At 41.9% G+C, this 12,138-nt stretch overlaps 1 protein-coding gene across 4 annotated transcripts in view; it reads right to left on the bottom strand.

Annotated features, from left to right (window-relative positions):
• The window catches only part of RPTOR (regulatory associated protein of MTOR complex 1), a 156,790-nt gene that overhangs the window by 85,134 nt on the left and 59,518 nt on the right, over positions 1–12,138 (bottom strand). For all 4 annotated transcript variants that reach the window (XM_040582170.1, XM_040582169.1, XM_040582168.1 and 1 more), the window contains exon 7: positions 6,715–6,774. In XM_040582170.1, the coding sequence (XP_040438104.1) occupies positions 6,715–6,774 (60 nt within the window). The remainder of the gene's footprint in view (positions 1–6,714; positions 6,775–12,138) is intronic.

A 12,138-nucleotide genomic window follows, 5' to 3' on the forward strand; every position in this document is an offset into this window, starting at 1 on the left:
TGAAGATTAACGCTGTTCAGCACTTTGAAACCTATGCATTAGGTGTTAATGGTGAGGGCAGAGAGAGCGTGGGGAATAGCAGAAGAATGAAAGGCAATACATTTCCATAACTGCCCAAAACCCTACCAGAGTTTTCAGATTTTGAACTGGCACTAGAAAGCAGCCATTAGAAGGAAACTGGCAGCAGGGCTGTTCTCGATGCTGCACACAGGAATCAATTAAAGTTGGAACAGTCAGCACTATAAATCGGCAGATGAAAATAAACACAATGTATTTTCTGTTCCTACATGGGACTGCTCAAACTCTCATCCCAGAAACTGGAGGACAGTTTGTAATACTCAAATGACAAGCCAAGTGATCCGAGGAAGGGATTTTTAACACAGTATTATTCAACAACAGTAGATGTTAATCCTTTGGGAATTAAAGTTTAAGCTTCCAAGTGCAACAGAAGAATGATTCTTAACTCTCAGATTGCATTCAAACATGCTCATGATAGGGACAGCGAATCAGCCGACCATCAGCTAAACACCTTGAATGAATTCCATCTCCACACACTTGAACTCAGAGGTACCAACCTCCCGGCCCAGCTAGGAGAGCTGCACTGCAGCACTGTGTTCAAATAACCACCACCAACCTACACGAGAAAGTCCCAAGAGACACATATGGCAAAGTCCTATTTGTTTCTTCACACTGTTACAGATTTACTTGAAATAATCAGTTATGCTCCACCCCACCATCCTCTATACCGCTCTTGAAGTAGAAGTCACTTTCCTTTTGTTATTTTTGTAGAGTTACACTACAGAAATTCACTTAACGTCATTTATCAGATAAAATATTTTGGGGTGAGTACATTTCCTTCATACAATGTGCTCTTTCAAATCCATCCTGCAGCTATAAACTAAAGCTTCTTTTAGTTTCTATTTGGGCGTGCATCTATACTACCAGAACATCACATGATTCCAGAAAGTATTTTTCCCCACAAGGAATATTGCTGTCTTCTTGATATCACTTCTCCTAACGTCTTTCACATTAAGCTTTGATAATCAGCGAGAGCCTTTGACAGTAAGGACAAAACAGACCTCATTTGTGAAAACTGTTTTTGAGGGAGAGGAAGAAAAGGAAAAACTGGCAGTCGTCTCAGCTGCTTGCTGCAATTTAACATCTCTGGACTCTCAACTGCTTCTTCCATCAACTTCCTGACAGACGCCTTCACAGAGACCTAAATCACGGCAGTCTATTGTGAAAAGCAAGGACTACAAAATGTCAGGGTCACTAAAGAGCTCACGCTAGGTGTAAACATCAATGTCCTTGTCAGAAATTTAGCAAAATCCCATGAATCACTTTAATTACAGGGGAAACATTTACCTCAAAGGATGCAAGGTTTTCCCTTCGGATGGGCTCCATCATTATCTCTACCTTTGGAATATAATAATGTGTAACATTGGGATATGAGTATCAGACTTCAGAAAACAAGACGCTTTGGTACTGACACATACCTGCGAACGTTCACAGTAATTTTAGTTTTGGGAAAGAAAATAACGTAAATATATTTCACTTTTCACTCTCCCAAGGAAAAAAAACGGGACAGCATATACCATAGCAAATGGTGTAGCAGCAATGCAGGCAGGATACATGCTGTGAAAATCTTGAACTGGCAAGAGCTGCTTAGGCAGGATCAACAGAGCGAACGTGCTCAAAACCAACACGTCCTCACCACAAAACAACATGAGTGATACAGGCATGCCATCACTGGGCTCCTGAAACCTTGGCAAACTACTCAAGACAAAACGTTTGAGGTGCTTAAATTATTTGTTTGAGAGTGCTGTAAAGCTTTGTAGACCAGTGTTCAAGCCTGTCATCTGTCTGTACAAAGATATGAAAGAAGTGTTGCTATGAAAACCATCCTTTTGAGTATGATCTTCAATTTGTATTTACAATAGGCTTTGCCTACACTACAGACTGATACTCTGTAACAATGACAATAAAATTAAATACTCCATTTCAATAAAAGCAGATTTATCATGGAAGAGAAACTTTTCATGATAACATCTTCAAAAGCAAACTTCTTCCTCAACTCAAGTACTAATGAGTGATATATTACCAACCGGTAGCATGGCACAGCATCCCTGTTATACTGTGGCTAGTAATACTTACTGAAGCACATTCTGAAATCTGCTCTAACGCCTTCTATTGAATTTTCTAGGAGAAAATAAAGGGGCTGAAAGCTGCCTAACCTAGGTCTAAAGGCAAACTACGAATTATAGTTTTCCCCTATAAATAAAATAATAAATATTAAAAAAAAAACAAACAGGCTGCAGTATTTCAGAACTTGGACTAGCACTTGGTTGGTTACACCTCTGCAAAGACATCTTAAGTTGTGGCAGCTGTGATGACACGGACCTGCTAGAGAGAGAACACAGTCCTGTCAACATCAGAACTAGCATTCTGCCTTCAGCCGCCTGGCCAAGAAGTAACAGTATTTCCCCCTGCCTAATACTGCTGAAACCAAGAGAACTTCTTTATTTTAATCAAATGTCTTTCTCCATCTAGTTATGAATCTTGCTGATTTCTGCCAACCTTAAACACCAGCAGCTCTGGCAGTATTTCCTCGCATCAGGCAGGCAGTGTATTTTAGAAGACAATATTTTATCTTGTTGGAGATACTATTTAGATTTAGCATTTGGCCTCATGTGCTTACACAGCAACAACAATTTTATTTAAACACAAGCACAGTCTGTAAGGTTGCTACCATACTTCAACAGTTTCTGTCCTCCTTACTTTTCCAGACAAACGATCATTTCCAGGGACCTCACACACAACAAACTCTTTTCGGAGACTGATGTGCTCAACTTCAAAAAGTTAGCAAAAAGCTGCTGTTTGTGTTATACTTTGAGGGAAAGTGCTGAAGCAATACTCCTTTAGCCCCAAGCAGTGCCCGGGGCTTCCCCATTTCTCCAACACACTCAGCCTGACCTGCTGCTCTGGGTCATGCTGGTCCAGCCTCAGGGCAACGTTAACCCAGACCCCTCAGCCACAACACACGTGCCAGCCTGGCAGAGGACAATTTACTAAAAGGGATGGGAGTAGCTGGTATTTGCTACTAGAATCACCTGGGGGAACAAAAAGAAACCCAAAAAAACATGATACTAACCAGCTGCTCTCCTTCACCTGCCCTCCAATTTACCATCCTGAAAGTAACTTAGCTAAGTTCTGAGAGCATGCACCAAGGGCATTTGTTACATTACAGTATAATTTCTGTGTTTTCTCCAATTACACTTCTTCTGCCGTGTGATATCTTGGGATTTTATTTTTCCTATTTTAAATGGGCTCCTACTGAACCATTACTTATCAATAAACAATGCACATTGAAACACTAATAATTTCCAGTCCATGATGCTCAACATACTTAAAGTGGAAACAAAAATTAATTCTAGTCTCAAATACGTTATTTATAGTGATTTTTAGAAATGGATTTTGTGCTGGTGAATGACAGCCTAGAGATGGGCTCTCTGCTCTCGGAACAGCAACAGCACATGCTGCAGCAAGACAAATTTCTCCCACACTGCTCCTGCCTACGTGACACAGAGCTGACATTCAGAAAAGGTCCTTTGTCACAAAACCCTGACAGCAAGGGACTAGGCTCCCTTCCACTTGTAAAAGTGAGTTGTGGCACCATATTCACATGGCCATTTGAAAACACTGTCTTCTAAGTGGCTCCATCAGAAGCACGAACAGCTCTCAGATCACGGGGATTTTTGTTTAGAGAATTTCGTCCTTCTGCAAAATGGACCCGGGGAAAAATCCCAGGAAAGCAATACACCATTCACACGTGCCTGAGAACGGGATTTGAGGAGAGGGAGCCTAATGCAGCAGTATAGATTAAAGCATTCTTGTACATCCCTGATTCTTGGCACCCAGCTTTGTAGTCCCACCCTACATCAAGTTAAACCATTCCTTAGGATTTTTTCCAAAATTTTTAAAGAGCAGAACAAAGCCCCAGTTCACTTCACTCAGCAGCCACACAACCAGTTGCCCCAGCACAGATGACGTGTTGGCTCGTGATCAAACAGAAAAGACCAAACAAGGCAGTAGGAATGCCTGACATTGATGTTGCCACTGAAAAGTCTTATGAAGTGGCAGCCAGAGGTTCCTAAATTCCTAGTGCTTCAGCAACATAATTTTCCTTCCTTTTTTTCTTTGCATTTTACTGTCTGGCTCCAGCAAAGATCTTTATTTCTATGCTAGGGATTAATTTGGCTTCATCTCAGAAGCTCTGTAATATAAATGCACATCAGGATACACCACACTTTTATTCATCAGGCTGCTGGTTTAGCCTAGATAATTAGAAATCTGAGACCTTCGAAGAAGGTACAGCCTAATTTAGTCTCAAAGTCTGCAGCTTAATTGCAATACAAACTCTTTCCCCAGTTTTAAAGACAACTAAAATTATAAACTACAATATACACACTGGCAATCCAGGAAGCGTTCTAGGCCTATCTCAAGACTGTAATAAAAACCATGTGTTTTCTGTTATTGATATATGTAGCAGGTTAAGGTGATGAGGTTTAAATATCTGTTATCCACCAGGAACCTACTTCTGGCACATTCTCTGTGAAGACAGCCTTTAAAGAACGCAGTGTGCTGTGGTATTAACCAACAAGAACACTAAAGAATTTTTTTTTTTTTTTGCCAGTACACCATCATTTATTCAACACTCAGCAGCACATCTGAGCGTTCAGTGAAGCTGACTCTTGAGCTACCTGGCTCAGACCTTCACTGACCCTCACCATATGTTCTTTGGTTAGATATACTCTCATAGCAATATGTTAACTGCAATTAACATAATATAGTCACTGTTCTGGAACACATTTATTTAGTGGCCTGAGGTGATCTCAGTCCACGCTGATGATGAGCCCATCAGTTCTCCTCACACCAAAAAAATGTGTTAGTACACCTCTAGGTATGCAGGCACAGCAAGGTTATGCCCTGGGTAGACTTCCCTCCTGCTTCTCATCTCCTTAAAACCAGAAGAAAACCAAACCCCACCACATTTTCACAATGGTTTTCAGAGAAAACAGTATCCAGTGGCAGATCTTTTCCTAGACTGACATATCTGAAAACTGCCCTAACACTTCCTTTGATAGATGGGGTCCTGTCTCTATTATTTTAGTTGTAAACTGGAAAAAAATATTTTGGTAAGATTAGTGCCTCTGAAATACAGCTTTACAGGAATCGTTGCTTAGCTTCCCCAACTGAGATGAGATAGGATAATCAAATTTGCATGTATAAAATTAGCATGATTGAATACCTAAATACTACTGAGCCTGACTACTCTAATGTATGTATTGTGGAAGAGGTAGTACCATTGAGAAGCATTTTTAATCTCATCTGAATGTAAAACATGCAAGTTAACGTGGAATGATTTACTAAAGCAAAAACTGAACAAGAAATTCTAGCTGATGCAATCTTAGCCTCATTGCTTCTGCTATAACAGATAATCCGCTATTGGCAGCATACGCGATGAAAGATTGCTGCACTTTGCTACACCACGCAGAAGCTTATTAAAAAACAAGGAAGTATGATAATATATTTCTATTAAGAATTCATGCTTATTACCCAGATTCCTGTTCTCTTAGCCCCTTCCAGGATGCCCTTCAATTCTACAATTTTCACCTCAGACAAAAGGTAACTGGACTCTGGGTGTCCATGTGTCGGAAGAGTTCTAACTAATCTCAACAACAGTATTTCTAGAGTCAGAATTTCTAAGAAATTGAATGAATGATCTTTAATTAATCACTCCCAGACAGTTTGTGTGTGTGTGTATCAATGTTCCAAGAACAGGGCATTCAAAAACAGTCTGCAGGGAGCACAGAACTGCTGTGTCTAGTGGCTGCGAGCATCTACTGCACTGTCTTTAAGAACACGCTTCCCTTTTTAAAAATATTTTTTAAACAATCTTAAAAAACAGCAGAGATACAGCGGACAATTATTATTTCAAAGCCTACCTTGTTTGTATAAACTGAAGCAGAATTTAAAGAATAGCTGTCTTTGTTAATCAGTTTGCCTCAGCTGCCTGCCAACCAGTAATTACGCTCAAATATTGCTTGGATAAAAGGATTAAAATATGTTTCAATGGTGTTAAGTCTGAAACATAACAACACTATCAGACAAAGAACAGTAGGACAGCATAGCGATGAAGTGACAAATGGCATTTTTGGTTAACTGCTTCTCTGTTTGTTCCCTGGTTTTGGTGACGCAGGGCACACAGCTCGCAGGGCTGCGGGCACCTCTCCTGCGTCAATGCTCCCACCGTTGGGAGCACTGGGTCAAACAGTGGGTCAAACCCCACACCAAAAGCAGCCCCACGCACAGCTTTGCAGCGCTGCACTTCCAGGAACGTGGCCACGCTGTGTCTGCAGTTGCCATTTCTCTGGCTGGTCTGGGGTGACAGCACAAGTGGCAGGAGCTACAGGACGCACCTTGCCCAGCTGAGCGGAGCCCCAGCACAGCCGGACCCCCCGGCAGCGCCGCTCCCTTTTACAGCCACTGCTTATTTCAGCAGCACACAGTAAGGCAAGAAACAACAGATACTGTAGGCGCAGACTCTATGAAAAGCTTTCCAAAGAAACTTCCTCGCAGACAAATAAGAAAAATGCTAGAAATAATGAGGAAATTAACAGCAGCAGGGGAAAAAAATCATAAAATTTGGCTTACTTCTCTATTAAATCCAGTGTGACTCCTGGCACCAGTCTGACACTCTTCTGCATACAGAACCTGTGGAGGAGAGAATAAAAATAAAACACACTAATTGACTATTTAATGACAAGGTTCTGTGGAAAGAATATGGAAGGAGGTTTCTTTATTACAGTGCTTCTGCTTTTAAAATGGTGCTTGGGTAGAAAACTTTGCCACAGCATAATAAGAATCAAACCAGGCCCTCAATATTTGTTACACTCATGATTATGCGGCGATTTCCATCGTCAGGTGTCAAAACTGGGGTATTGTAACTGTCACAGTGACAAGTTTTCCAGCACATAGCGGGAGGGGGGGGTGGAGTGGAAAGGGCTTGTAGTCATCTAGAACAGTCTCCTGGGAGGAGCAAGACGACACGACAGCAGAGGAGGCGTATGCTTCTGGAATAATGATTAGCGTTGGCTGGGTTTCCCTGAAGAGATTTGGCACTGCAGGCAGGAAAGTGAGAAAGGGAAGGAACGAGAGGGATGTGTCAAGTTCAAACACCTCCGTCTTTTAATTAAAAAAAATGCTGACTCCATTTCCTCAGCATTACAAATACCACTACTCCAGGAGCCCTGCCCTGGCAAACGCGGAGTCCTGTTGGCACTACCACTCACCGTGCCTAGAGAATCCCAAGCTGCTAAACCCAAGCAAGTGTGGGAAGACAAGACAACTGCCAGCACGGTTTCCGAGGGCTCGTCTCCCTCCCCCAGAACTCTCAGGGACACACTTTGTGGCCCAGAGGGCAGAAGTGGGAAACGATAGATCTGGGAAGAAAAGCCAGCAAATTCAGCTTGAGAAATTACTTCCTCAAGAGATATCACTATATTCCCAGCCTGTTTTCCCTGTACTTCAGAAATACACTCTCTGCTGAAAGAATTTACACATCAGTGTAATGTAAGTTGATACTCAGCCCCCACCCCTCCCTGCACTGCAGCAGCACGCTGCACGGGCAGTGTGGGACCAGGGGGCTTGGCTGCCCAGGAATCCCACCTCCCACACCCGGCAGCGGCTGGAGTCACTGCAGCTGAAGCCCCTCCTTTCACCAGAGCCATATTATTCACATCCAAAAGGCTCTCCCCCAGGTAAAAGGGAGAACAATTAGTTCTTTAAAGACAAGATGTGCAGAACCCATTTCTGAAATCTTGAGGACCCTCCAGTTTTCTTGTAGCATCCCCTGCCTGCAGGACACCCACTACTGCCAAGGACAGGGATGGGATCTGAAAAGCTAAGTGGTCTCCAGGCTGCTTTTCTGATGTGTGCGCCATCCATCATAAGAAAAACAATAAAAAAAAATCATAAAGCTATCTGTGAACATTACAGCAGGATCCCTATACAGTCTGTTAAAATATAAAAAAATCTTACAAAACTGCTTTACAGAACCACACAGGAAAATACCCCTCTCTAACAAAACCTGCAGGCGGAATTCAGAACGGCAGAATTAGGTCACTGGAATCAGGCTGGAGTCTCCCTACAGACTCAGGATGCCAAAAGACTCTCTAATTTCTCTGCTCAATGCCTTTACATTATGATGTATCTGAAAGAGGATCAAACAGAGACAGCACGACCCTGTACCATTACACATTTGCCCTCTACAAAGAAGAGTCCCACTTATTCCCATGTCACACGGTATTTTGTATTTACTTTGGAAGCCTCCCATCCAAGGTATGATTTCACCTAACCTCACTCACTCAGCAGTATTTTACAGGCTCGCAGATTAACAGGGCAGTGCTGCACATCATTGCAGGACACAACGTACACAAAAGGATGAGCATCCTAACCCTGCCCAGCCCAACCAGTCTCTTGCAGGCCAGGTGGCGAGGGTCCGAGTGACAAGCAGGCTCTCGCCTGGCAGCAGAGCCCATTCGCCACAGGGCAAACAAATACATCAACCTCCTGTTTGCAAGGATTTATTCTAAGCACAAGGCTTTTGATTACAGCTTGTTGGATTAGAGACAGAAAGCTCACCCCACGCATTCAGGACACACACCAGGAGAAATGCCACTGTGCCAAGCATTTCCTGTGACTTCCACAACAACGGACAAGCACACCTTTGAGGGTCAACTATAAACAGGTGTTTTCACATATGAATGTGGAAAAAAATACATTTTTCACATATAAATGCATCACTTGGCAATTCCTTAGGGAGCTGCTAATATCGCACTGTGGGCAACGTGTAAATAAGCTTAGATGTCAGTTATTTCATTTGAGCTCACAGCCCCTCAAAGATGACAAAATAAAACCAGATTGTATTTGACTAGGGAACAACCATCCTTCCTGCCTTGACCATGGATCTGTGTGATACTCACCAGAGCGGGAGTAAAGCAGCAAGCGTTACTGCTTTTGTGTATGCTGGGCCTGTTACAGTAAAAGGCCCCACCACTGCCCTGAATATTCTGAAAGAGATCCGTTCATTGAAACCCCATTGAACTTGCACCAGACTATTTGCATTTCCTCTCTAACCACCACTGATTGCCAAGAAAATGTACTTGTAAACAAGATGTTCCTCATCCTGTATCTGTAAGCCCTTTTCATAACACCAATGCTCTCTAAATGCAAGGAATCAAGTGATGGTTGGTGTCATCATCACAAACTCCAGGTGAAATATGTTAGAGCTGCATGTAAACATACCAATAAATGCCAGGCAATAAGGAAAAAAACCAGAAATACACAAAAATAGTGCTCAGTTGGGTTCTGCTCGGATACCACAGGAGTATTTTGAAATTCAGTTTAGTTTAAATAAATTTGGGATAGAGAGTTGGCTCAGTTAAGGCCCCAAGGTCTCAAGGAGAAATGCAAAATAAATATATTAGAAAACAAACAAACACTTCAAACATTTGTTTTAACTGACCCTAAAGAAAGTCAGCTGTCACAGGTCAAGCTGTTATTCTATTCTTCTACTTAGAAGCTTGCTGTATTAGCGTTCTGCTGTTCAAACTCCGTATCTGAAATTCCTGAGTCTGAGCAGTTGCCAGACTTTTTGTTTCTTTTTGCTTTGGGGGCTTTCCAGCACTTTTCAGGAGCCGTATTACTCTCTTATGAGTGGTACTTCACAGTTCAAAGCCACAAGGTCCTTAAGACAATTTAGACAAGCACAGCCTTCTCTCTGATGTGTAAAGTCCTGAACATATAATTGCAGCTTGCTTACGTCTTAAAGGACTGATGATAATATAAGCATATGACACACTACCAATCACAACTTCCAATAAAGCATTTTGCTTTAGGCAGCGTGAGAAACTGAGATCTGCGTAAAATAGCACACCAAACTTACTAATTTCTGCCTGTTTCTGCAATAGCTGCGTTACTTCCTGATTAGTGCATATTAGTCAAGATTAACAATCCATAGAGCTTATCTCTAAGCTTGCCTCATATATAGCTACATATAGTTACAACATGTATTTGGAATACATCAGCTCACAACAGTCATGAAGACAGCAAGTACCAAGATAGCCAGAATTCACACCCTGCATTCCCGGAACCGTCAGACTGGCATTAAGGGTCTCAGGTACCACATTCGGAAGGGCACAACCAACCTGTGTTTCTCCTGCCAGCATCAGTTTTTCCTCCCCTGAAATTAGACTGAAGTGGATGCAGCTGCAGCCCCATTTGATGTCATTTTGTCCATCAGTTGTTTACTTAAAATACATCGCACAAAATGGGATGTACAGAAGTTTGTTCATCAAACTTTTATTTGCCCATAAATTCACTACATGAAACATCATTAGCCTGTCAGTCAATACTGCAAAAATGTTATATTTCAAAAGCAATTCTGCAGGGTTCTGGATCAGCTTTATTAAAAGGGCTAGACTGAAGTAAAATAGAAGTTTTAATGACAAAGGTTTACACCTTTATTTTCAGTTATCTGTCTGCTTCAGGACACCAATATACGGTTTGTGTCAATACAGGAGGAGGGTCCGGCTTTCTATTATGTTTAACAGGACAGAATAACAATGCTTTGCAAGCAAGCACTTATTATTTACAGGCTTGCACAATAAAAACACAACTGTAATAACGCCAATCAATACAGGATATGAAAAGAGCATAATCTTAATCAGAGAACAGAGGATAATTTTTTTGTGTGCAGTAAGCAACACCCATAATCATTCGATCAGATGCAGTAGGAAACATTTTACTATCCAGGAGTTTGCATGACATCTACCAGCATCAGCCCCATGAACAGCTGAGGTTAATATTTTAAATCCTTCCCCTGAGCTGCATTTTTACAAACACATATCCCACCAAACACAAATGAGACACAACTCAGAGTATCTAATGCTTATGCCAAGTGTAGCTCTGCCTGAGAATCTGCCTTGATCACCCCCTCAGCCACATTCCTATGGAGATGAAGTAACAGAAAATTCCTAAACAGATCATAAAACAAAACAAAAAAACCCAACCAACTCAAAACCCAAACCAAAACTCCTTTCTCAGTATATTACAAAACAAAACATTCCACCAAGAACCAAAAAAATGCTCTTACAGAGCCTCAGCATTTTCACTGTAAATATGCCACAAACTGTGAAATATGGTTCTGATAATTGCAAGGGAAGGAGAACCCTGAAGTCCCAATGCCAATAGCTTTCACTTCACTCTATGAAGCTTCAGTTTGCTAGGAACCAGTTAATCTTCGATAGGCATCAAAGCCCATGCTAGGCATTCTCACAGAGATTTACTGAATCAGTGAAAGCAACAGAAATGCAGTGGTGTCACTGTGTCCGCACCGTGTTCATTTAACAGGCACAATAATGAGTTACTCAGAACAACTGCAAGCCTCAGTGTACCCCCCCTGAAAAGCAACAGTTTCACTCTTCTTTCCACAGTAAGATACTGTTTTGGTGAAAACATTCTCCCTAAAACTTGAACTTAAACCTCCATTTGCTGAATCCTGTGTCACTTTATTTAGTGGTTGTGGACTCCATTCAACAAGTTCAAAATTAAAAATGAAATTCTTAAAAAACCACCATTTGTATTTATCAGGTTGCATCCATTGTCATCTGCTGCTAGCCTTGAGCTAATCAGGTGGAACATTCAGTTGTATTTCAAAGCCTTCCTCCACAGACAAAAGGGGCAGAAATCTGAACTTCACATGTGGATAGCAGTGTTCCACATGACCAAAGGAGCTCCCTGCAACCGTGTTTTCCTAGTTATAAACCACAGTATTTCTCTCAGTTCCCCTGAAGGAATTTTGCCACATAGTAACTTTCTTTAGCTTTTAAAGAGGAGGATTTATGCGGAAGGATTTAGGAGATTTTTCAAACAGCAGGCAGAGTTCCGAGCCAGCCTACCGCCGCCACATCAGCATGACCAGCAAGGCAGCAAAGCCCCACGTCAAGACAGTCACTTCACCAGAAGAGCTGTCACAGTAACAGCTATACTGGAAGTTCACCTCCTTTTTCCTCTCAC

This window comes from Falco naumanni, chromosome 1, assembly GCF_017639655.2.
Source record: "Falco naumanni isolate bFalNau1 chromosome 1, bFalNau1.pat, whole genome shotgun sequence".
In the NCBI taxonomy this organism is placed as follows: domain Eukaryota; kingdom Metazoa; phylum Chordata; class Aves; order Falconiformes; family Falconidae; genus Falco; species Falco naumanni.